This window comes from Blennius ocellaris (assembly GCF_963422515.1).
Source record: "Blennius ocellaris genome assembly, chromosome: 1".
Taxonomy (NCBI): domain Eukaryota; kingdom Metazoa; phylum Chordata; class Actinopteri; order Blenniiformes; family Blenniidae; genus Blennius; species Blennius ocellaris.
Genome location: NC_137650.1, coordinates 9,132,318 through 9,159,660, shown reverse-complemented (window position 1 = coordinate 9,159,660; position 27,343 = coordinate 9,132,318). Strand labels below are relative to the sequence as shown.

Below are 27,343 nucleotides of genomic sequence, written 5' to 3'. Positions count from 1 at the left end.
CGCTGTGTGCAGATACGGTGTATATCTTAGTACGATTAGTGTAATCGTAGCACGCATCATTGCTTTTCTCCTCTCAGAGAAGAATAATGTCACCCCACCTTCCCTCGCCGCCTCAGCCTTTATTCCCCGCTGTGCGTAACGGTGCTGGAACTTTACGCACAAACACCAAACCTTCTCCCTAAAGTCTTGTCTCTCTGCTCTCCTCTCCAGCTCATGTGCACGAAGGCGTCACTTGCAGTTTCGTCGGAGAAGACCCATTTATCCGGTTTCTGTCACCGGGATAGTGGTCCAAGCGCACCGGCTCTGACCACCGGCTCCAGCAGAACCCGCAGGGGGCCGTGAGAGCACCGCGCCGGCGTGGGCTTTGTACGCGTCTCAGAGAAGATGAATATCCAGGTTCTGCCAGAACACAAACTGTCATCGGTGGCCCCTATGAACCAGTGCGATGTGGAGAAAAGAGATGTAGAACTGACGCTGGTTAAGGACCAGAATGGCGTCCAGTACACAAGTTCCTCCATCGTCCCCACCCCTGTTCCCCGCGCAGGTCCGCCTGGATCATCCGACATCGACCGAGAAACTTGGGGCAAGAAAATAGACTTTCTCCTGTCTGTCATTGGCTTCGCGGTGGATCTGGCCAATGTTTGGAGATTTCCTTACTTGTGCTACAAAAATGGAGGGGGTGAGTTTGTTTCTGGCTCATTCATGTGTGTATAACGCTAGTACAGGGCACCAAACTCTAATCAAGGTTAAGTTAGAGTAGTGTTCAACTGCTCAATAAGTAAAATAATGAAAAGGTCGTGTAGGACTTATGCTGTTTGGAAAATTACAAGAAATTGCCACAGTGACATCGATATTTTTTTATTCATGTGTTTTTTTTTATTTCCACTTTTGAAAAACATTGAAGGTGTGCCTCGTAAAGTAAATACAGTACATATATTGATTGTTTTTTTTTCTATAAATGACTCAAAATTTGATTCAAGTTAGGACCCTCATTCTAATTTAAATTCCTTTAATCTCGCTAGTCCCAGCTGGACTGATGGAGGAAGTGCATTGAGCTTTCATGATGAATGAAATACCTAATTTCTTTCAAGACGTGCACAACTGAGCTGTGTAATTTATGACTAGCAGATAATTCCTGAAAAGTGACAAGAGGTCAAAGCAAACTGATATGTTTGTTTGTGGGAGGCTGGTGAACACAGGGTTGATGTATTCAGTGAGATATCACGTACATGAAAATGTGAACCTGCTGGACTTCAACAATGGAAATTGGCTCAGTGAACAGTTTGCATGAAGTGTCCTTTAACCCTAGATAAATAGAAGATACCCATTTGGGGAAAAAAGCATAAAATTACATGAATGTTGATCAGTCTTCTCCAAAAAGAAGGTTAATAACAGGTTTCTGAGCTGATATTAATTCAGTTTGAACACAAGCGATTGGCAGACTTCTGGTCAAAGTTATTGAACATTGAAGCCGCACTTGTATCAAAAGGAATAATGATGACAGTATATGGAGCTGAAGCACTCGTTGTGTTGTCATGATGAGTGTTCAATAGAAGGTGTGCCCTGTACTGTTTTTTTACGCATTCATTTTACATGTTAAAAAAAATAAATAAATCAACTCCACCACTGGCCTGTCAATCATATTGGCCCTCAGCAGAATGTATTCATTTAATTAAGCAGATAATCTGTCATTTGTGATGGACAATGTCAAAACCATTGTGCCTAAGAGAGGTCATTTCCTTGTTGGTTGACGTTGTACTCCAGCACAGTGTGAAAATAGCTGAGAGCCTTCGCACTTGTTTGCTTTGATGTGTTCTTTTTCTAAAAATGACAGGCCCCCAAACAATGCTTTACCCGTGTTATCGCCGTTCTGAGGTATTTTTCTATGCCTTTATAGTATCAAGAGTCTCATCTGGCATTTTGTAAAAATACAGAAAGCTCAACATTACAGTATAAGAAGACCAGTTAATAAAGCAGCCATTTCGTGTTTTTCCCAGGTGCCTTTTTGATTCCCTACATCCTTTTCTTGGTGATTGCGGGGATGCCATTGTTCTACATGGAACTTGCCTTGGGCCAGTACAACAGGGAAGGGGCAGCTACCATTTGGAAAATATGCCCCGTCTTTAAAGGTGAACTCTAAAACACACGCACGCACACACGCGCACACACACACGACCATGCATGTCTCCGGATTTTAGCCAAACCCACAGTTTAGTCATTTTCTGCTCTGCCCTTTAATTTCAATTCTTTGTTTCTGTCCTTTCACCTCCCGAGGTTCATGAGTGTCACCTGCACCTAACACTTGTCACAATAACTCTCTCATCCCTCTGTAATTTTCTGTCGTGTCTCTCCAATTGTGCTTGCACCCGAATGCCCCCGCGTGTGTTTTGTGTAAATGTCAATTTCCAATGACTGCAACAAAATCAAACCAGACTCGTGACCAGACTATGCCAATGAAACCAATTGATTCAATTATAAGTTAATCAATTATATTAATTAAAAATATACCATAAAAAACATGACCTATTATGAACTCAATTACTAAGAGTCACTATGAGCCTCTCAAAATGGATTATTATGTATTGATGCTTGGCAAACCTTAAAAATGATACTGACCTTGGGTTAATTACAGAGACTGTATATGACTGCAATATTGTATCTACTCCTAATGTAAACCTGTAAATGGCTCTCGCTGTGATAAACTTAACAAAATGAATACAGGTTGGTGGCGTTGGCATGGGTGCTCGATCTAAGTTGTCTTCTTAAAAGCTAAAATGCGCTGTACAAGCAAGGCTCGTCTCCCAGTACTATTAAGAGAAAGTATCTCCGTCTGCACAACTGAAACAGCATTAGTCATTGCTGATGTTGGCTTCAGAACTACGAGGATGGTTTGTTTTTTTCCTGAATAGAAGGAAGTGTAACAGGTCCATGGGCTTCTCTATTTTATATACGAACTTCCCATTCCAGTGGAGACAGAACAGGAGAGATGATCTCAATTTTTCCAAAATATAAGTACAAAAGTCTGAGAAACCACTTTTTATTGCTTAATGTGAATGCTGTTCCAGCTGGATTGATGGCGGTGTCGGCCTTTGAACCTCATCTGCACCCGCTGAATAACAAGAGGTGAACCTCAAGAATTTAATGAGGCAATGTAGATTATAAATGGACACAAGTGTTCAGATAATCAAAAACAAGAAGATTTTTTAACAAAGAGGCTACTTCAACTGGAAGGTGTAATTTCTTCCTTTTTTTACCTTTGTATGCTATTGATCATGTAATTGCCCTGCTCTTGGCTGTTTCAACTTATCACAGTGTTCACAAAGCGTTTCTACAACCTGACAAGTAACTCTTTGTCTTCAGGAGTGGGATACACTGTGATAATTATAGCCCTGTATGTTGGCTTCTACTACAATGTCATCATCGCCTGGTCCCTCTACTACCTGTTCTCCTCCATGACGAGAGAGCTGCCATGGCTCAAATGTGGGAACAGCTGGAACAGTCCCAACTGCACGGATCCCAAAGCCATCAATGGATCTGTTCTCGGAAACGGCACATCTTACGCCAAGTACAAGATCACCCCGGCGGCGGAGTACTATGAGTAAGTGATTTAACAACAAAAAACAAACATTCATCATATTGTAACTTATACAGACAATACTACAAAACCTGATGCCAACATACTTTATGTGAATATATGGAAGTATGTGTTTATAGTTTTGATTGATACTCCCCAATATGCCAAAAGAAGTTCCTCTTATGCTGGACATATGTAGCAAGAAAGATGTCTCTGATTCTGATAAAAGTACAATGATATGCTAAATATGTACATTTAAGCTGTCAGGTACATCCCACACAATACACATGAAACTGTTATGAAACTATGACAGCTGACATCACATAACAGCAAAATAAATCACTTCAATATCAGATGAATGACACGATGTCGGCTCACAAGTATTCCGTCATTAATACATGATACAGCTTAGAGAACAAAAATGCACCCAAAAGAAAACAAAATCTACACAAACACAGGCAGTGTGTCAGTTTATTATTTTGATGCCAGGATTTGTGTGGAAATGCATCAATACATATGATCACATTTGATGCCAGCCAGGCACTTTTGTATTTCAGGAAACATTAAATTTTATTTTTTTACACACAAAGTGATATCAAGCCATGTTTGTAACACAACAGTGTCGTTTCACAGCGAAAGAGTGGAGGTGGTAAGTGTGCGTGTTTAAAGGAGAGTCATGTGGTCTAACCCAGCAACGACAGACAAAAACATCCATCTTCAAATTGGCTAAAGTCTAAATGTTTCCCTCAGATTTCTTTCAAAAGCTCATGCAGCGCTGGCTTCAATTACAAAATGAAGGCATACAAATAGATGTCGTCTGTATAGCAATAGATTGTGTTTTTCAAATATTATCAAATTCTTTTTCTTACTTTTGCACAGAGATTTTTGAATCATTAGTAATTAAGTGACAATATATTACCACAGCTACAAAGGCTTAGTTCCGATGCATTTATTCCTGTTTGTTTCATCAACAGTTTCTTGCTTGTTGGGAAATGCAGCCCGGTAAATGACTCAACCACCACGTGACTGAACCGTCAGTAGAGTTGCTCCAAAATTATCCAGCTATTACTGTTTGCGCTATAAAAGGTGTATACGGAAAATGTTCAAATGCACTCTTTCAAGTGCTTGGGGAAAAAAAGCTCCGTGTTCCGATGCAATCACTATTGCAACAACACATCATCAGTAGGGTAAAACTAACCTGTCTCACGACGGTCTAAACCAGCTCACGTTCCCTATTAGTGGGTGAACAATCCAACGCTTGGTGAATTCTGCTTCACAATGATAGCTTATAACTTCAAAGACGGCCAGTTGTTCCCCAAGCTTCGGTGATGGCTGACTGTGCAGCCCAGATGAAGTTCCGTGAAACGACTTGGACAATACAGAGGACACGTGCGAAGTGTGACGCGCGGGATACATTTAGAGTGCATCACAGCCAATGACGGCTCGTTAAAGTTCAACTCCCGTTCTGCAGTGCGCTGCCGTCTGCAGCAGTATGCTTATTTAATCTGTGTCTCTTGTAAATCACAAGGTTTGAGGTCTCTTAGAAGTTGATGGATTAACCAGAGACCCTCAAACAGAAAGTGATGCAATTTCATGCAAGGGGGAGACATTGTGTTTAAACTTGTAGGAATATTTCGACCAGGTGGACGATTACATTTCAAATGCGGGGGAAAAATAGGCTCGGATTTGCAGACAATGACACAAAGAGTGTACTTTAGCATGGATCTTGCATGGGGGTTAGACACCGCGGGGATCATAAATCCTCCTGCTTACAGCTAGCTTTGAGCACACGAGCAATGCCAAGGCACAGCGTGACGCAGGCCAACTGAGTCAACAGTTCTGTTGCTTCACCTCTTACACTCCAGTACCTCCACGAACCCGTTGGAGCTTGGATTCTCGCTTGAGCGTACAGAGGAAGATTATGAGACAAAGAGCTCCAGGGAGCAGCTGGGTAAAATCCCTCTCACCACCCTGCTCCACACTGGACCGAAGTTGACAGCAAAATAAACTACCTGCGTTTCAGCCGCTTTCCCTGTGTGAATACACAAAAGTGACGCCAGCAGTACTGTGGGGGCTCTGTGGGCACTGGTGTTTAAAGGCTTTGTTTATCTTACACAAAATGCAAAGTTAATAAGAGCATCTTTATGTGAAGGCCCTACTTTAGGTGTCTCCCTTGTCTGGGTCCAGTAAGTGATGTCCATTTACAACCTTCCTTCTGACTTTACACCTGAGCTGGTGTAATTGGCTTTTTGATACACCATCCAACTTGGTGGAGAATACCGCATTGCTATGTTTTTTTTTACAATGAGATACAACCTCAGCTTTGATTTCTCTTTCACTTATTTTTGGATGTTTTTTTTGGGTTCCGAGAGGTGGCTTAGCAATGACTATTGACTGATCTGGCACGTGGTTAATGGGAGATCAGCCATTTCCTTTTTTACTCATGAAACTGGCAACATAATGTGATTATATTTGGCTCAGCCTTGAAATTACACTCAAAGATCAATCAACTGATGTCAAACACAACAAAGTAGTGTAGTGTTCTGTGTGAAGCCTCAGTAAATATTAATTACGGCTAGATAAAGTATAGCATCTTTTGTTCCATTCTTGCGATATCAATGTGCATTTTCATTTCATTTTCATTTTCATTTCATTCAGGCTTAAATTAGGTGTAAAGAGAAGGAGCCCTGCTATTTTGGGAGAAAGAATAATCACAAACATCATGAGTTTTTTGATAGAAATCATATCAATATCACAATTCCTAACAAGAACACATGAGCCCATGATGTGCATGAACATGTGCATGTAAGTTATTGGATTTTGGAGGGAGTCTATTTCTTTGACTTTAATTAAAAATGATGTTGAGGAATGTCAGACTCCCACTATTTTTTGAGTTTTCAAAAACCTCCCACTTTTTCAGTGAGAAGCTCCCATTGCGTTTATCCTTCTGGGAAGTGGGCCCTTTCCCATTTTCCAGGTTTGACTTTAGCTTTCAAGAAAGACTTGTGGCGTTATTTGGCCTCGCTGCATTGGGGAGAATAATTTACTGTTTGTTTCTTGTAAACAAATGTGTAAATGTGGTGTTTTACACAGATGGAAGCTTATGGATAGAGGTGAAATAAGAAAAAGTACAGCAGATTCATCTTTATGAATACTAAATATCCAGCACAAAATACTGTGAGGAGAATGTAATAATTGATTAATGTGCAATGTTCTCTGAACACGTGGCATTATCTAGCAGAGACATTACTGTTATGGAGGTTGGAGGCATTTCCCGAGTTGGCTTGCCACGACTTTTCTTCACAGACTGCATTTTACTATATTTTCTTTGTTGCGCCTCAAACTTTGACTTTGTGATCGATTACGACATTGGAATTGAGCTTCCAATTCCATCCAATCTCTCCAGGGTCAACGCCGGCAAGCAAACACGAGAACAATTCAATGTCTCGCAGGCTGTTCTCATGCAAACAGAGTAAAACATGCAAAACCCTCATCTGAAGACTAACCCTACAATCGATTTACAGAAGTGTGCAGTTTACCATGTTTTATGCCGGATGTCAATAAAGCAGGCTCTGTGTGCAGGTTGAAAATTCTGAGAAGTATAAACTCACATCTACTTAAACATTTATAAAGGGAGACAATAATAAAAAAAAGATCATGCAAGTCTATATGAAATTATTATAATGAAAACAAATAAAGGATCATTCATTGCGAGTAACTAATAGGCAAAATTAACAATTTTTAATTATTTAGTATGTAATGTAAAAATTGCATTTAATTGATTTAGAAAGTTTTTACAAACCCGGTAAAGTTTACGTCTCACACACTCGGTTAAACATTGCCTGTTTATATGGCAACAGTAGATTGTAAAACCCATCCTGACCAGACTCAACGTAAATAATACCAAAGTGAAGTTCAACAGAGAGCACTTAGATGGAATATCTCTACTTTAAGGAGCCATGCGAGGACAGCCAGAAAGAAAACTTCTGGCTGGGACACAAGAGCTTTGGAGGGATTTTTCCATGATTAATTTGATAACGTGCAAAGATCAAACCAATACCCCAAGATGTTAAGAGTTCATTAAAGTTACTTAATAAAACTGTCTAATTGATTGAAAACAAGCAGATCATTGAGCTCCCTGCAAGCTGTGTAAGAATCACTTGTTAAACAGAAAGTCCTTGCAGGTTCTTTGACTTTGTCTCTGAAAAACACCTGAAATACAAGTTTTCTTTCGTCGCTCCAGTTTGTTGTTAAATGGCAGCTCATTAACCACAAAATACTTTGTGAGAGTATTCTATTTTTGTGTTTTCTCCTTGAAAGTTTTGTAAGAGCGGTAATAGATCAGGGTATTGACACGTAATAGCTTTTCGGATTGTGGCGCTTCGTTAATGGGAATATCTATTAGGCAGTTTTTTTTTAAGTTGTAGTCTTCATTGGTGAACTGTTATTGCAAAAACAAACACTGATGTGCTGCTTAGAAGAATAAACTCACCTACTCACCTGGTAATTTAATATCTGAGTGGGAGTATATCCAGTAGAAGTACTGACGAGTACTACGCTCACTCTTTTCGCCCTGCGTTTGGTCGTTACTGGCTTCTTCAGCTACTGATCCTGTCATGTTTATCGACTAGACAATCAATAGAAATGGAACGAAATTGTAAATATGCAGACCACACATTCACATCACGTTTGAAGTAGTTAAATTCCGACCCCATAGTATTACGTGTTGTTGTTAGTTTCAGGCTAGTACCTTAGTCATTTTAAAGCATCCAAGCTGTTTAAGTAGCAATTGTAAGCATCCGTATATGAAAGGATGTGTTTGTGTATATTAAAAACATGTGGTTTGATAGAATGGTAACTTGTTGTTACTTTTACTTTTATGTTATTATTGAAATATGTGATACTACGTAAACACCATGGAGGGAACTCTGTCACACCAGGAGGAGCTGAAGCTGTATTTTGTTGATTTATTTATTTTTTCAATACTTGCTGCTTATGTATCTCAATAACAGATCAGTGTGCAGAGTTAGGTATGTGACAGAGATGCATCCCGGATGCAAGCAAAGCTATGATCGACCAGGCCCTTGACAGCCGGTGATTTTTCAGTACTTTTCTTTTAATTCAGCCAGGCGAGCTTCCACACAGTCACAGCTTGGAAGAAAGCAGCCATCCTCAGGTCTGAACTCCACTCCAGCCGTCAACTTTTCAACTATTTTGACCTGCCGGCCAAAGCAATGCATGGCGATGCAAACACACCAGTTTGTTTCGGTCTGAATAAATTGATGATGTCATTGAAAATTGGTTGATGTGCTACTGAAATAACAAAATATAAGAAAGAAAGAAAAAAACATATCAAAATGCACTGTGCATGCAGAGTAAAATAGTAAAAGTGAACCAGGACACAAATAAATACAATTTAGACTGTTTAAAAGTTGGGCCCCTCATTTTTGGATTAGGAGTGGAAATGCTTGTTTTTTCTTTTTCTAGATGGCAGTGATGGCACCACACGACTCATTTCATCAGCACACTCACGACACCAATTCCATTCACTTTAGATCCATCCAGAGACTTGATGAATTGCTCTCATTTAAGGAGAGGAGATCTAATTACAAAGACAGTAAGAGAAGGTTGCTCCCGCTTCAGTCGCTCCTACAGTTTACCCTTTGTTCAAGAAGTTTCTTTTGAAAAACTCTGGATGGCATCACATGTATGTATTGGCTTGAAATGATGCTGTATCTTTTAGCTGTGCTTTTATAGTTTTTTTTTTTTCCGTTCATTTTATTTATTTATTTCTTTTACATTCTCTCTCTCTCTCTTTCTCTCTCTCTCTCTCTCTCGCCACATTTCTGACAGCAGCAGTGTTGAGATAACAGCATTAATGTGTTTAGAAAAATCTGAAGGGATCGGGACTGCAGTTATGGCGACTGTTTACTTGCAGAGCATTATCAATTATATCAGATGAGCAAGGGGGCCGTAACACCAAAACTAAACATTAACACAGAATTTAAATGCCCCCCCCCCCCAATAGTAATCTTCTCACTGCTATCTGTTTCCCCAAAGACCGTACAGCTTTGAATTTATCAGCAGCAGATAAGTAAACACTGGAGAAGAACAGTGTGACAGATCTTTCAGTCCCTTCTGAATCCGCATCTGAGCATACTTGAGTGTGTGTTTTCCGGCCCTGGTGTGTGTGTGTGTGTGTGTGTGTGTGTGTGTGTGTGTGTGTGTGTGTGTGTGTGTGTGTGTGTGTGTGTGTGTGTGTGTGTGTTTTGTTGTGCAAGCAACTGGTATATCAGATCTGCATCCAGTTCCCCTGGTTATCAGCTCTGAGCATCACATGCCGGCGAAATTGAATCTTTCTCGAGGAAAGTCCATGGGCAAATGTGAAAAAGGAACAAAAGCGCTTCTAAACGTTTTACTGTGTGTTATTGATAGCCAAATAAAATCGAGTGTGCTCCCACTACATCCCGGACCTGGAGCAACATCTAAAGGTTTTAAGACATTCTTCAGTTTGTTGTTGGATTCATGTTTGTCCAACATGGGTCCTCGCTGGGCCAGCCAGATCGAGGGAGGTTTTATAACTAGAGTTTTATTGTATGTCTTTGCAGAGACTTTTAAACTGTTTTAACTTGTAATATATCTGCTAATATAACTGGACGACAGAAGATACTAAAATGTTTTAAACTAGTATAACGCTCGGAAATCAAAACTGCAGAGGTTGATCCAACAGGGCATCGCAGTGGTGTAACGGTTATCACTGTTGCCTTACACCGAGAGAAGGGAAAGGTTTGACCTTTCTGTGTGGAGCTAACTTGTTGTTCCTTCGGATGGCTTATGTCCAAGTACTCTGGTTTCCTCCCACAGTTCAAAAACATGTCTTTGAGGTTATTTGGTTTGTTTAAAGTTTTCAGTCTCATCTGGTGGGTTTGTTTAAAGTTTTCAGTCTCATCTGGTGCTGATGACATCCATCAGTTTGAAATACCATAATTTCCAGACTATAAGCCCCTTCTGTTTTCACATGCTTCAAACTATGTGGCTTAAACACATTTTTTTTTTCTTTTAAAATTTGGTGGCTTGTATTCAGCTGTGCTCAATTGACCGGAAAGTAAACATTGATAGCCAAGAATTGTATTATTATTATTGTCTTATTTATTTTACATTTTCAAAGCAACTATGTGCTCTGCATGCATATTTGTATCTAATATCAACAGCTTCCATTGTTTCTGAGAAACTTTATATCTGTACTTAAATACACTGAGCTGTTGTCTTCTCCTTAAAACTCATTGAGGAGATGCTTCCATGCGAAGCGACAACAGTTTATTCATTGATTCACATCTCTTCTCTGAAAGAGCGTTTTGGTAAACCAAAACCACTGAGATCATCAACATGGTCCCAATGCCTGACATGACAAGACGTAAGCGCCAACGCTTTAAAGCAGATGTTCATAATTGGCATTGTTGTGTAACTAACAAGTTCCTCTTGGTGTTTTGACTTGTGCGTATACGTGTATATGTTTATGATGATTCCTCAGCTGGTAAGAATACCACCTCAGTGATCACCCAGAATGCATTCAACCCAGCAGGCAGCATAGATGTTCGTTTTGTTCCATTAAGTACAGCATGACAGCTGTCCAGCACTATGCTTTTTATTTACTTTGGTCTGAATCAGAGAACAGTACAACTGGTACAAGTACAGCTTCAGTCTCTGTACAGTCATGATATTCATATATAAACAAATATATATATATATATATATATATATATAAATTCCCCTCTCACCCTCTGCGGGTGGTCGCCTGTTTTTTCTATTCCAAGCTCGGGTCCTCTACCAGAGGCCTGGGAGCTTGAGGGTCCTGCGCAGTGTCTTGCTGTTCCAAGTACTGCACTTTTCTGGATGGATATATATATATATAGGGGGGGGGGGGGGGGGGGGGGGGGGCAGGATATTAGTCCGTGGTCAGTGTGCCCGGATGTAGAGGAAGGAAGTTTAAATGAGAATCATTAAAACTTTAAATGTGTTAAGCCTTGGGCTTTTTTTTTTTTTTTTTTTTTTTAATTCCACCTGACAAAATATCCCCGAATTTAGTGTAGAACAGCTGCAAAAGAGTGAGGCCAAAATGAACAGCTTCGGGCTTTTTGAATGCGAGAGACTCTGAGGTCTCCTGATGACCAGGCCACATAAAGATGTGAAGAAAAGGAGGGCAGTTGATGAACTTTTGTTCCACCTCATCAAAGCTCAAAATGTCAGAGTGAAAATCAAAAGCCTTGTTTCAAGAAAAGATACCCATCAGTTTAATAACTCCCCCCCATACCCGCCAGTGGGGAGGGTTCAGCCTGTCACTGCAGCGGAAATGAAGCACAGCAAATACAAACGCGGCGTCTATTTTAGTCCTTGTAGTTTTTCGCCGGCAACCAAATTGGCCAAAGTGATTATGTGTACTGTACCACATGAACTCTGCCCCCGTCTCCGCTATTGTACACGTGAATTGTGCACTTCCTCCACACTCTCCTAAAGCAGACGCTCAAAGAATGAGCTCACAGCTGGAAATAATGTTTAGACAGGGAAGGAAGAGACACCATTTGTCTTCTCCTGTTTCACTTTGTTGCAATCAAACACTTAAATCTTTTAATACACATCTTTGGCTCAAGGAGGTGACCTGATAATAGCAAAACAATAAGAGGTTATTATTGACACTTTCAAAGCATTTCATACATTCTTTAGGCGAGAGAGGAAAAGCATTACTTCACTTCTGAAACAAAGCAGGAGATGGCTGCAGAGAAAACAAACCTCAGAACCCACAATCTTCACTGATTTGTTTCCGTGCTTGAATAATATATAAATATAAAATATTTTGAAAAGACATTTATTCAAAAATACTGAGAAATACAAAATGCTATATGTTATAACTCAGAATTATGTCACTGGTGCACACTTATAACCATATATTTGAGGAGGAATAGAGTTAATAGCAATGAATGGAAAAACAATATATTCAGACATAATTTATATACAAAACATCACACTTTGGGGACTTTATCTTCTCGGAAGTAAACAACTTGTATTTTCTAATCATGCTATTTGCAGTGAACAGTATTTTTAAACGTGTCCTGATAGCACAATGTTGGTTGCTTCTGATCTATTTTCACTCAAACACTCAAAAGGTGAGGTTCTGTCACACCGCTGCCTAGAAAGCCTCTGACTCAGCACCTTCTCATATGAAAACAATAAATAAGGTACGTTGTCCATTGGTTTTTATAATGGCATCTGAGAGGCAGGTGGTAAGGATACAGCTAAAACCCGCCGGGCTGTGCCGCCTTACGTCCACCAGAAAGATGGATCTTACTTATTATTTCACTCTGGCTCAAAGTGCAATAAGGTGTCATACATTCATCTTTATCCTAATAACACAATAACATTATCTATACGTTTTTAACTAATATTTATGATTGTGATGATAATTATAATTATTATTATTGATGTTTTTCTGCTTATGCTTTATGTCTCAATTCACATTATGTTTGATTCTGTAACCTTGTGATTTTCATTGAATAACATACAATAACATTGAAGTTTTCTATTTATTACTTCGACAGTACATTATCTGATCGAATGAGTAAAGTCGACTCAAGACTGTAACAGTGACAAGCACTTTTTTAATGATGATAGCAGACAGTTTAGTTGAATTTGTGCTCCTAAATTACTTGGCTAGACTCAGTTATATAGGAGCAGTAACTTAATTTATATGCATCACCCACATGCAAGTTGAAAAAGTCAACCTGAATTGACAAAGTGAGCCTGGGGTTTTCTTACAACTCTGTACAACTCTGTACAACTCTGTGAGAAATTAAGTGAATATTACAATATGTGGTAACTGATAACTACACTGAAGAGAAATGTTGGCATGTGGACGTGCCCAAATAAAAAATAAAAATACAAGTTTAAAATAAAAAAGCAGTATATTCTTTGCAAACAAGAAGTAGGAACTTCGCCAACAAAAGCAGGATGAGCAAACACACTAACTAAACAATTAAAATGTTCATTTCCAGTTATGAATGTAAATATCACATTGCAGTACCACATTGGCAACTATCATTGGTCTCTGTTTTTTTTTGTTGTTTTTTTTCCCAATCCAGTTTTCGGGATCCAACTCTCCACCTTCTCAACATACTGTTTACATTATCCCATCTTAATTAATAAGGCCACAGGAGGAGAAACTACATTTAGATGAAAGTTGTATTGTCCAGTTTTTGTTGTTGTTTTTGTTACCAGTATAAGAATGGGACAATGGGAATATATTAGCTTTTTGACCATCCTCGCTGTTGTAAAACTGAGCTGTTTTAAAAAAGACAGAAGAAAAACTGTGCCAAACTGGTTCTGACAGAAAAAAACAAAACCTACATGTGTAGCTGCACTTCTTCATTTTCCACTGTTTTGAAAAGTGCTGCAAATTCCAAATGCATGGTTTTCTTCCCCACAAATAAGACGTTCCTCAGCTTTCTCTCTAAACACCTCAAGAGTTCACCTCAATCACAGAATGCCTGAGATCAAAACACAGTGGGCGCCTTCTGTTGTTGCAGACGAGGCGTGCTGCATCTCCATGAAAGTCGGGGCATCCAGGACCTGGGCATGCCTCGCTGGGAGTTGTCTTTATGCCTGATTGTGGTGGTCTTCATCCTCTACTTCAGCCTGTGGAAAGGCGTCAAGTCTTCAGGGAAGGTACGCGCCTGCACCAACACCCAAACATCAGCCTCCTTATACCTGTTATAAATCTTACCAGCATAGCCTGAACTGTCCAGCGGGAGTGATAAACAGCATGACGACCGGAGCCTCCTCTCAATTATTCACAACCTGACTGTTGCAAACACAACAATTTGTCTGTAGATTATCTCTATCATCTTTACATAACTATATAGTGCTCTGCATTTATGTTTTGTTGGTGCAGCATATGACTATATACACACAATAAGGCAAGCAAACTTTTTCCTTTTCAATTATGTTGATGTATCTTTCCATTTCCCCCCACGCCTTGTTGGATTCAGGTGGTGTACATCACTGCTACCATGCCCTACGTCGTCCTGTTTGTGTTGCTCATAAGAGGAATAACTCTACCCGGGTCTATGAATGGGATCAGGGCCTACCTCCACATCGACTTCAACAGGCTCAACAATCTAGAGGTCAGAAATATCACTTGTGGTCCGCAGCCTTTGTATTTAAAAAGTAGTAAATGTACTATTGTTACTCTCAGGGAGCGGCTTTTAATGTAAGCAGTAAGAGAAACTATTTCTGTTGAAATACAACGCTTTAGAAATTACATTTTCACAAGAAATTAGTAAATGTTGATGTGATGCAGACAATGAACTCTTTAAATGAACAAGGAGAAAAATCGGCTTTAGTTAGATTTTAAGTACATTTATTTGACGCCCTCTGTTCAGCCTACTGGGAAGCTTTAAAAACTATGAAGGGAGGACAAATTTGAATGAATGATTGAATGAATGAAACTTTATTTCAAACATACAAATGTAAAGAAAAAAAGAAAGAAAGGAAAAGAGAAACATTTAAATTTAAATTGCCAACAATGAAAACAATGAAACGACACATCCCACTTGATCCACATTTGTATGACAAATGGAGGAGCAAGAAAAAAAACCTTATCAACTCCCACCCCTCAATTTACTTTGCTATGAAAATAATAAAACGCATAGACCAGATATCCTCCCATCTTTTCCGACAAGTCGCCGTGGTTAGACAAAACATGAGCTCAAAGTAGTTTTAACCACATTTTCAAATAATTTTACCTTATAGACCTGTGTAGTCCTCATAGTTCATTGTCAACGAAACATAAAATTAAGTAGTTAAACTGTTCTCGAATTAAACAAAACATTAGGCGTAGTTTTGATAAAACTAAAAAAATAATTTGGTTCTTGTAACACAGAGAAGATATTAATTATGTCGATCACTTGAATGTAGCAGTAACTAGAGTGTGTACGTTTAATATGTAATCCAAACATCCAAAATCTGAAAAAAACTAATTACTTAATTGATTGTAAGTTTGGGGTTTAAAGTGTATTGAAGCGTTTGTATTGAAGTGTTTGGTTAGTTCGACCTCCAGGTTTCGCATTGAAACTCTGAAACTGTCACAACCATTTGTTCATTTTACAAGCTACAAGTAACATAAAGATCAGAGCCTGTGCAGATTAACCAGGCCTCGTTTCTGTCATTTATTGGGTGTAGCATTTCACGCAGTATGGGTGAAAGGCCAGATTCCATCGGCACTTTCCTCTCTGAATGTATTCGCAGTAAATGAGTGAATGCACGCTGTGTGCACACTTAAGATATTATCTTCCACTTTCTGAGTTAATGTATATGTGAAGGTTGAAGAAGAAGAAAATAAAAGTTCATGTTTTTTCAAAACATTGCTGGGAGTTATGTAAAAGCTTAATTGTTGCGTTTTGTGAGCCGGGTGGCCTGGACTGATGACACATGGGGGAAAAAAAGATGTTTTTCTATTTAGGAACCACACGAAATGACATTTTCAGGCAGGTCGAGATTTATTTATGTGGCATAAAATTTGTGGTTACTGAAAGTGTTTCGTGTCCCCGTTCGTTTTTCCGTAGGTGTGGATCGACGCTGCCACACAAATATTCTACTCTCTGGGTGCGGGATTTGGTGTGCTCATTGCCTTTGCCAGTTACAACAAATTCGACAACAACTGTTACAGGTTTGTAAGCGTTTGGCCTGAAACAAGCCCGCAGTGACGTGCCATCATGCTGGTTATTAAACAGACAGCCTTTTTTCTTTCCCGCTTTTAAACTGGATCACAAAGTAAGGGTGATGCTAATCTGTCTCGCTGACCCCCTGTGGTCAGGTCTTATTCCGGCTGATAAAGTACAGGCCAGGAAAGGTTTTCACATTACAGCCAAAGGCAAGATGTTGACTGGTTTGTCATAGAGCTGCTCTTCCTCAGAAAAAGCAGGACAGGAGGCTGTGAGCCTGCCTAATCTTTTTTTTCCCCACATTAATAGGAAGATATTGTTGGCAAGTCCTCAAAGCAGTATGACCTTATGAATATAATTCCATTCGCTGGAACAACACGCATTTCCCACATTGTTGAATGATTATGATACTGTCACAGTCTTAACTATAAAGAAATAGTCAAATAAAGTCTCACCTCAGAGGTGAAACATAATGCAAAGTGTCAGCAGCATACTGCTTTGTATCACAAGATCCCTCCCCCTCGAGTCCCCTCTCATTTCCTCCACTTTCTTTAACCCCAAACTGGGCCTCTTTTTCTTTCCTCTTCTTGTGTCCCAATGAAAAAAGAAAAAAAGAGAGTGCCCTTGCTGACAGGTGGGATTTGCGTTAAGCCCTTTGGTGGCAAATTAACAGATTTGAAGTGGGTGGAGAAGCAGGCACCGATATCTGTGTGTCCTCTAACAAAGCACAGAAAAACACAACTGCTGGATTGAACACTATCTAATACACAGCTCACTACAAGTAACTGTTTTTTTAAATGACAGTATTTTTCATAATGTAAACCGTTAGTTGCGTGAACGTTTTAAATGCTAGTGATAATTGGAACTATGAAACCATTTCCGTGAAAGCTTAAAGCCATTGTTTCAACATTCAAGTTCAAGAGGTTAATTAATCACATGCATGATTGTACATGTACAGCAGGACTGGAATGTTTTCGCAGCTACTCCAGAAACTGTGCAAGTCGGATGGAAACATTAATTATATTCCACAAACTCTTTTGATATAGAGAAAAAGTAGGACTACTCACAGAAATGTGAGTAGTCCTCGTACATTTAAAAAGTACCTCATTTATCTGTTGGTGTATGACACGTCCGTTTCCACTGTGCTGGTTTGTCATGAACGACGAAGTACATGAGCCGAGCTGTGCTTTAATGCAGTGAAGAGCAGATATGAATAAAGCTGATAAAGCATCTATTACAGCCTGCAAAAAAGACATGTAGGAAAAAAAAAAAAAAACTTTCTCTGCTCTCTAAACCCAGCCCAGGACAAGCTGACCTTGTTAAGTGTGTCAGACATCAGTTTAATTCTGACAGAACAGCACTGGCATTATTTGTCAGCTCGTTAACAAAGTACAAGAGAACAAGGGAACAGCAGCTTTCTCTACAATCTCAATATCCCTCCTAAAAACACTTTTCTTCAAGATCAGCCGATGTCACGCTGGCCTACAACCCAAAACCTCTGAAAATGAAGAAAACCTATAAAAGGGAAGCTTTGATGTTCTCAGACGTTTCCTGGTGTTTGAACAGCAGTTTTCTGATATTAACCTTATCAGTGGATTCAACCCTGTGGAAAATAGAGTATCTGTCTTTGAAGGTTGAAGAGCTCAGTACCTTGTTGTTGTTGACTTTCCACAGGGATGCTCTTCTGACCAGCACTGTGAACTGCGTCACCAGTTTCTTCTCAGGGTTTGCCATCTTCTCTGTGCTCGGATACATGGCTTACAAACACGGGGTGAAAATAGAGGATGTGGCCACGGAGGGTGAGTAATGATTCTCTCACACGTTGAACATTTGAACTTTGTGTGCATAGTTTAGTGTGTAAAGATGTATTTGTTGTACGCACAGGGGCAGGTTTGGTGTTCATCATCTATCCCGAGGCCATCTCTACTCTACCCGGCTCAACGTTTTGGGCCATTGTGTTCTTCATTATGTTGCTGACCCTGGGGATTGACAGCTCAGTGAGTACCAGGCACTATTGCAGCAGTAAAACAAGCTTTAAGTGAGGCTTCTCAGTATTTTGGATTTAATATAATTTGTCAGTGGCGATGAATATACTTTTTGAAGTTTTTTGAGTTTGTCCTCGAATTTGTTTAAGCTTCTATTGTCTAATTTTCTTTTCACTGGTGGACATTGCTATTATTTTGCCTCTCAGCACCGCCTTTAGAGCGTCCCGTAGTAATGGCGGCATCACTTCTTTATTATTGTTAAATTCTAAGTATGGTTGAATTTCAGTTTTAAATTTTTCTTTAATTGCTGGGTTAATTAAAATATCTGTGTTCAACCTCCAAGATGTAGATCTAATCCTATTATTAAGTTGGACTGAAATGTACACTGCCCAGTGGTCTGAAAGAGTACTCGGGCCAATTTCACAGTCTACTGACTTTTGGATATCTTGTTTGAACATAAAATAAAATAGTCTATCCGGGCATAAACATCATGTACTAATGAGTAATGTGTGGTCATGACAGGTTGGATTTTTTTGTAGCTGATTATCCATTTGAAGAGTCTAATTTTGGATTTAATAGTATATTAAAGTCACCACCACATGTTAAGATCTCTTGAGTTTTTTTGTACCTATTGGCTTCTCAGCATTTTGATGTGTGCATATATACAAAGACAATATTAGAAGGACAAGTGTGAGTCAAAGAGTCCACAGTAATCAACAGTATAAGGCAGGGGTCGACAACTTGCCTCAGTCCCACTGCAGCTCATCCCTGAGCGGGGCGGTACGGTAAGGCAAAGCACACCCAGAACCAACTGTGCTGCGTGGTCCCGCTACAGAGAGTGCAGTAAAATGTAGGTGGGTTGTGAACGACACAGCGATATAACATCGTTCCGTAAACAATAAAGGCGCGAAAAACGTGGACTAGCTGCCGCAGGTCACGGCTCCGCAACTCCGGGCGGCCACGGCTCAACGGGCGCCTAAAGCCGGGAACTTCCTGTATCTGTGACACAGGAAGACCGCGGTGCTGTGGCGTGCCAACAATAACGGGAGGGTTTATTGTGGTCTTGTTGAGAGTGTCGGCAAATGAGAGCCAGTTACACAACGACTAAATGATATTGAAAGCCACACCACCCACACTCATGGTTCTAAAAAAAATCTGATCTCCCGCATATATCCTCCATTTTAATAATGTGTAACGATAAAGGAGCTGATAGCTGCAATGCATTATGGGAGTTTCTGTTTGTCGTGACATGTAAATGTAATTATTGAGGGTTATATTAGGTTTGTAGTGTTGGTACTGGTTGTGTTGTGTTGTGTTTTTGTTGCTTAGTTATGTAGTTAGTCAGTTCGTCGAGTTTAGTTTATAAGTTGTAAGTTGGCAACCAGGAGTGAAGGTTTTGTGTGTAGTTTCTTCCTGCCATGGTCTGCCTGTTGGAGTGTTGAACTAAAAGACTGTGTAAGTGTAACATTGATCTCTAAAGTGCTTCTTTGACACTGTTCGTGACATTATGAGTGGTGATGTCCGTACGTGTGCTCATGCGCATATGTGGGTGTGTGGCTCCCAGTGTTCAGTGGGAAAAAGGACCTAATGGCTCTTTGGGCATTAATGGTTGCCCACCCCTGGTATAAGGTGTGGTAATGTTGGGCAGACTTCCCCTGTTGGGCTGGAGAGCTCTCTGGGGTCTATAAGGGTAAATCTGGGGATTGGAGGAAAGGTTATTTTCTGCGTGATATTTTGTTTTGTGATAGTTTGAGAAGAATTTGTGAAAAAAAAAAAAAGAAAAGGAAAATGAATGGTAAAACTATAAATCATCTTATTAAAGCACATAATTTACAAACTGTATATGTTACTGCTGTAATAAGGAGTTTATCAAGTAAATACACTTTAGAGCATAACAACAGTATATGTGGTAAGTATCTTAGAAGCACAATGTATAATCATAACAATAACGTTATTTAAATAGTGTCTTTCATATAAACTACAGTGCAAAGTGTTTCTGAAATTGGAAAGGAAAGATAAAAAATGCATAAAAATGTAATAGCATCAGTAATATAATATTAAATGAGAAGAAGCCTTAAAACTAGAAAAATACAAATTATATTACATAACAAACAAGAATAATATAAAGAAAAATTTATAATCGACTTCAAATAAATAGTTGAAAACAAAAAGACAAGAGAACAGTTTAACACATTGTTAAGTCGCTATAAAAGGTATACTTTCTAAACACTGGTAACAGATGGTGCGGGGTGAAAACGAAGCTGTAAAGAATTCCACAGTGCTGGTCCATAAAGAAGCAGCAGCTTCACCAGTGGCTTCACCCATCTCTCTCTGTTTCATGATAGAAATATTTATTCAGGCTGTTATAGCAGATCTCAAATAATCCCAACCAATCGTATGATGTGAAAAAACATTAAGCGTGGCTTCCAACCACAAATCAATATTTGTATGGCGGCAGTGACGGCTCAAAGGTGTAAAGTGGTTCGAGTTCTGCGAAGGGGTTGTGAATGTTTTAAATCCTGCAAACTGAAAGCCATCGTATTTGAGCCGGTTATTTTAACATGGTGAACTCATTACAAAAACAGAAAAACATCAGTGAGGACATTTTCAAAACGTTCCATTTGTTAGCTGTTACAAACAAACATTAAGTCATACTTGAGCCCTGCGAGCAGGTTTGATTTCCTCACCCCCTGTTTTTCATAAAGCTGCATTTTCTTTGGCAGTCTTAAATTAACTTTCTTCACAAGGAAGTTGTTAGAGTGAAATCCACAAGGAATATTAAAAGTGTTGTTCAGTTTCAACTTGGAGCTAATTGCTCTTGTACAGTATCCTGCAATAGAAAATCCTCAGCTGTACGTCTTTTTTCTTAATCGTAATTAGAATTCAGGCTTATGTACCACTGTGCTACGGAATGATCATTTTGATCATGTTGTGATGTTTTGATGTGTTGTGTAAAACTGTAAACAGATTGTTTTTGCCTGCAAAAAGACTTTCCACTTTCATTCACAAACATTTTTTTTTAGTCTTTATTTATATATTTGTCAGCAGCGATCCTGATGTTACCAACACATGATTTTATATAAAAACAAATGACAAAATCATTGTCACTGGTGCATATTATAAGTTAAAATCGTGACTGAGAAAACATCCTCCTCGCATAATGAATAAGTGGGGGATAACATGTTCTTTTATAGTTATTATGAAACTGGTGTGTGAAGATGTAAAATTAAGATGAAATTAATCATAGTGTTGAACCAGAGGTGTAACAGGTGCAACAATTTAAGTCCAGATAAACAGATTCTTAGTAAAAATTTGACATACCTTACATCAACTTATACTCAAAATTGTCAAAGAATCTATTCTCTTTTTTTATTTACCACTTGTAATAGAGAAAGCATGTGTGGCTGCAGTTTTATTCACTTACTTGACTGGATCACATTCTTAACTACTATTATCAGTTGATTAAATTATAATTTCCCTGTCACCACATAATGTTTTGCTCGCTTACAGCACCTACCAGTAGTGCAGTGTAACTGGCTAATTTATACTACTCACACTTGAGGATGTGTATTTATGGATAACTCTGTTGTATTAAAGTTAGCCTTTGTAGTATTGTAGTGGAAATGTTAACAGTTAATTAAAGGAGTGTTATTCAACCTTTGAAAATAAGACTGACTAAACTTAGCCTGGACAGAATCCCCGCACACACTCTCCCAGAGCTCTCGAGTGAACACATTTGTTTTGAGGTGAAATCTGAGTATTGTGTGTTTTTTCACAGATGGGTGGGATGGAGGCTGTCCTCACAGGCCTGTCCGATGACTTCAAGATCCTCAAGAGAAATAGAAAAGTCTTCACCTTCGCCACAGCTTTCGGAACCTTCTTAGTTGCTTTGTTTTGCATCACTAATGTAAGAATCAGCTCATCTGGGGCTGTTTGCTTAAGACATTTACTCCATCGTTTACCATACAGTCTAAAACAATATTTTTGTGGTAATATGGGGCTATACTCTCGTAGAGGTTGATGCTCTCACCGCACAGTGACAGGTTGGACTCCGGTCTTTCAGTGTATTCGTCTGTTTTCTGTCCACAATCAAAAAACATGCTTTTGAAATGAACATTTAACTCTAAACCCCAGAACTGGAACAAGCAATATGGATGGATGGATGGATGGATTAAATACACTGAATGCTTGCTTATTAAAATGTTGGAGGTTTAAACTACTCTCGCCTCTCCGATCCTCACTGAGAAATTACCTCAAAACGCACAGAAACGATCAAAAGAGCTCCACAACAAGAGCTCTGATAACAAGTCAGAATTAAATTATGGCTGGATCCGGGAAGCCATTGATTACTCTGTAGGCCCTATTCATTGGCATAGAGTGAACACCGAAGAAATGCCCTGGGATTACAGAAGTGGAGACATTGGAGACAGAAAGGTATTTTGTCCGTGATTCACATGGTTTCGCCCCTTAATCCAATCAATAAATTACTGAGACGGTACGGCATGCCTTCCGAATCCTTGACCTGTGGTGCAAGGAATGGACAATTACATATGTGGAACTTGTCTATGCTGGCAAGTAAAGTCCACAGGATGAGCTTTAAGTCACAATATATTAGGTTGGCTCACCACAGGACTACACACAAAGTTCTAACGGTCTCTAATTATCTCGGCATTATACATCGCGCATACTCACATGTCATTTTCCTGTTTCTTTCCCCTTCTTAAGGGCGGTATCTACGTGCTGACATTGTTGGATAAGTATGCTGCAGGGACTTCTATATTGTTTGGTGTGTTAATCGAAGCCATTGGAGTGTCATGGTTCTATGGTAAGAAACTGTTCTCTCATAGTTTTTGTATTTATATAATGCCTTTGTTCTGATACTTACCTGCGCTGGAACAATGTCTCATCTAGTAATAATATGAATGATAATAATGTTATTGAAATAAAAATGATCTATTTTCATGACTTGCTATGATTTCAAAACTTGTGATATGATCGTGGAAAAAAATTAAGTATAGAGAAGCTCATGTTAATAGTGGACATTTGTTTTAGTTCAACAAGGCAGGAACAAGTGGCTCTAATCAGAAAATGAAGTTCAGCCATCACTAAATAGGCTCTTTTGGAATAAACCGCAAATCATCAAATCATGGCCATTATTGAGGCACGTTGATCGGATCTCTGGACTTCCTCTTATAAAGCACAAAACTTAGCAAGTTCAACTTCATGAAAATGTTTTGATGAATAGAAGACAGTCTTACATTCTCCATTACTTTCCTGTGAGAATATTGAATGTAGGTCTGCTGTGTTCCCAGGTGTGGATCGCTTCAGTGACGATATTGAGCGAATGATGGGCTTCAGACCAGGACTCTACTGGAGACTCTGCTGGAAATTTGTCAGCCCGGCTTTTCTACTGGTGAGATAAAAAAAAAATACACAAAGTTATTTGATTAAGACTGGCATCATTGGATGGGAATAATAACCGAATAGCCAACAAAATGCTGGATAGATTAAACATATATTTGGAGAATGAAAAACAGACTGTTTCGAGACAGAGTATTTGAAGTGGGAAAACATTCAGAAACAACATACAATAGTCAACAGAAAGGGAGAAAACGTCCATGCCACTTGCTAAAGTTACCAGCTGGCCTGGGTTAACCATGTGCTGTAATGCACATGTAACTTCCATTGCAACGCGATGTGATGAGTCTCTGGAGGATCTCAGCTGCCTTCATTTCAGAAAGAAAACAAGCTGAGTTTTTCAAAAGTTGTAGAAGAGAAAACCGTTTCTTGGTTCACTGTATTTCTGCCGCAGAGTTAAGACCTGGCGCTAACGTCCATTTCGGGTGACCCAATCATATGTGGCGGGCCCCGCAAACTGTTTACACCTGTTCTTATCGCACGTTTCCGGCTAACCACTTGAGATTGGATATTTAGATTGTGTTACTACCTCTACGTCGATTCTGCTAAATGGCTGGCATGCGGCGATGAGTCATCCAGCTCTCACTGGACGGTATCTGCTGCTGTAAGACACCGTGTCTCTGTAGATTCTTTCTAGAGTTTCTTCAGAAAGTTGGAAAGACTGTATTCCTCAGACTGGTGCATTCTCTTGAATGAAAACGTGGCACACACTTGTGACATTTACGTGTGACTGATTTTGCTGTGACGCTACAAAGCCTGTGTGGTCAGATGCATCCCTGACCACCTGGCGAAGTGCCTTGAGCAAAAACGCTTTGGTGCCTGTTCACACTTTGTCTTGAGGGCTCGCCATTTTAACGCCATGTCTGAACAGGCTCGTTGCCAGTATTTGGCGTCCCACAGCTTCACCCGTGCATTTTAAAATGTGTAAACAGGAGTGAAGTGATCCTGCAACGTGTTCTACTGACCTGGGATAGCAGAAGTTCTCTCCTTGAAGTAGGTTTCATTACACATGGGCTTGATTTCATCTGCAAGGTCCAGTCCCGAGATAATCTGTTTCTGGCTAATTTAGAAGAAATTATATTGAGAAAAAAAATGTTTTATTGAATTCACACATTTTATAACTGAATGTAATGGAAATCTAATAAACTACGTTGGACAAATAAACTGTTGCCATAAGTAACGGTTTAATAATTCTGAATCGATTCCAACAGCTGCGAACAACATGTTTTATTATGAAACCACAGAAAGAGCAACTCCCAACCAAACATTAACCGACAAAAGGCAACATTTTTACATCCTTAAAGTTTATTGAGACAATTTCAATATCAATGAAGCGTGCAGCCATGCCTGAAAAGGCATTTGTCTCACTTTTTTAAGATTCCCCCTGAGTGGTGAACTTAATTTAGCAGACGACGGGTATACCTGCAAATCACAATATTCATATCATTGGAGTTTAGCCACCAGATACCATGAGCCTGCAGTCACGTATCAGCCTTGTACACAGAAGTGCGGTGGGCCAAGTCAGACTGGACGTACCTCCTGCTGTAAATTTAGTCGTGTATGTGTGTGTGAGAGAGAGAGAGCGAGAGAGAGAGAGAGAGGGGCCACATGCAAAAAAGGAAGCACATGGCCTCGTCAATGTTATGCAGGGGTGGGTGTTGACAGCCATGTGTTTCCTCTAATAGTAATGACTGTCTGCACCCTCCCCTGATCAACAGTGGACTTTTTCAGGAATTAGGAGTTTTTCATTGCGAGTCAGGTGAAATTACAAGCGATATCGGAAATGAGTTTTGTACTGGATTTCACACTGAAGTGCTCCTGAAATGCTATGTGAGGAAAACATGTCAAAAATGTCCCATCGTATCCAAGAATACTAACCGATCTCGTGATTACCATCTCAGACGGATTACAAAGTGAAAACAAAAGAAATATTTCAGAGACTTTAAACAAGAGCGTCAATTTTGATATATATAATTTTCATTTGGAATATATGATATACATAATATAACTCACTTGACTGTATTTTTCTCTTGGTATTAATACCATTCTCTTTCACCATCAGTCTTTTGTATTTACTAATCCTGCCCTGTTCTCCACACATTACAGGCCTCGCCAATACAAACATATCCAAAATCCTAATATCTGTTTTTTGTCATTCCTTGGTTTTTTTTGTTGTTTTTTTTATTGTCTCCCTCAGTTTGTGGTAATAGCCAGTACTTTGACAGCGTCGGGCCTGAAGTATGATGAATACGTCTTCCCTAACTGGTCCAACCTACTGGGCTGGGGTGTGGCCATGTCCTCGATGCTGTTTGTTCCCTTTTACGCTGTGTATAAATTCTGCAGCCTCTCAGGAACATTCAAAGAGGTTTGTATGAAACCATGTTTTTTTTTGGTTTGGTTGGTTTTTTTTCAATCAAAAGAGTAACTGGACCGACTTTGCAAAACCTAAGTCGTGTGATGAGATGTACATTAACGGACATCGTTAATGGCCTGATGACTGAAGAAGAGCAGCTCATTCGAAAACAGCTTTGACTTGCGCAAGCACACGAGAAAAAGTTGGACTCACGTGCGAAGCACAAATAAACCAGGGTCTCAGTGTAAATGGACATTGCATAACAGTAGCCACATGTAATCACTGGTAAATGGTATGATTGTCGCTGCAGGGCATGCAGTGTGTTATGTCTTTAGACGTAATTAAAAACAATCATCTGATTTAGGAGTGAGCTGCGCTCCTTCAACTTGATGCTGGCACTGTGAGAACACTGTCAGATGAAATGATTGCTTAAAAGCAAATTGAGAGTTCATGATCGTAATCATCAAAGCGCCAGAGAGCTATTTTCATCTCTCAGCAGTCAACCGGTTGGTGTCAGCTTCGCAACACTTAAAAATTTCCCACATCTCATTGGCATTTCCCGTTGATACGCTGGGCAAAGATTTTTAATTTTTTTTTTATCTCAGGTTCCACTTCAAAATAACCAAAGCAAACAATCTCTAGCTTGATTGTATTACCTTGTAAATATTACATTTTACCTGGATATTTTGATAAAAAAATTTTTTTTAGCACTTAGAAAAATGAACAAGTCGCATATTAAAGGTTTGTTGGCACATCGGTTGTATGAGCAGTAATGAGTGTGTGTTGGGATCTCTTTTCTTGCAGAGAATAGCCTACTGCATCACTCCAGAACATGAACACCATTTGGTGGCTCAAGGAAACATTCGGCAGTTCCATGTAAGAGGACTTTTTTTGTTATTTTCTGACATAAATCAGTAGCTAAAAACAATGAACCTTCAGCTGGCCTGTACAGGATTGTTAGGTGTGAAGCGATCGACAGATGGTGATGGAGGGGTAAAGAGGCAATAACATTGATCTTTTTCTCTGCAGCTCAAACACTGGTTGGCCATTTGATCCTGGGTATCCAGAATACTGTCATCCAACCTCACATCTAGAGTTCCTGTGTGCCACCAGTGGTCCGGCAGACCGGGAGAGCAACAGGCTTCAGCCTCTCTCAGCAGCCTCCCTCTTCTCCCTGCACATTTAACACACAAGGCCTTCGTTCACAGTGGTTTCACATGGTTTGATTTCAGAGTTATGCCTCGTAACTTTCTGAAAGCAGGATTGGAGGAGCGCCACTTTTCCCTATGGGCACAAATAT

The 27,343-nt window shown here is 39.6% G+C and overlaps 1 protein-coding gene across 1 annotated transcript; it reads left to right on the top strand.

Moving 5' to 3' along the window:
• Nucleotides 1–384: 384 nt before the first annotated feature.
• slc6a2 (solute carrier family 6 member 2) lies at nt 385–27,343 on the top strand (the record flags this gene model as incomplete). Its single annotated transcript, XM_080504487.1, has 14 exons — nt 385–679; nt 1,998–2,129; nt 3,361–3,598; nt 14,152–14,290; nt 14,614–14,748; nt 16,189–16,292; nt 17,962–18,086; nt 18,172–18,284; nt 22,051–22,179; nt 22,998–23,097; nt 23,585–23,685; nt 25,888–26,055; nt 26,848–26,919; nt 27,073–27,343. The coding sequence occupies 14 exons, from the start codon at nt 385–387 to the stop codon at nt 27,094–27,096; spliced, it is 1,875 nt and encodes a 624-aa protein (XP_080360613.1). The 3' UTR covers nt 27,097–27,343.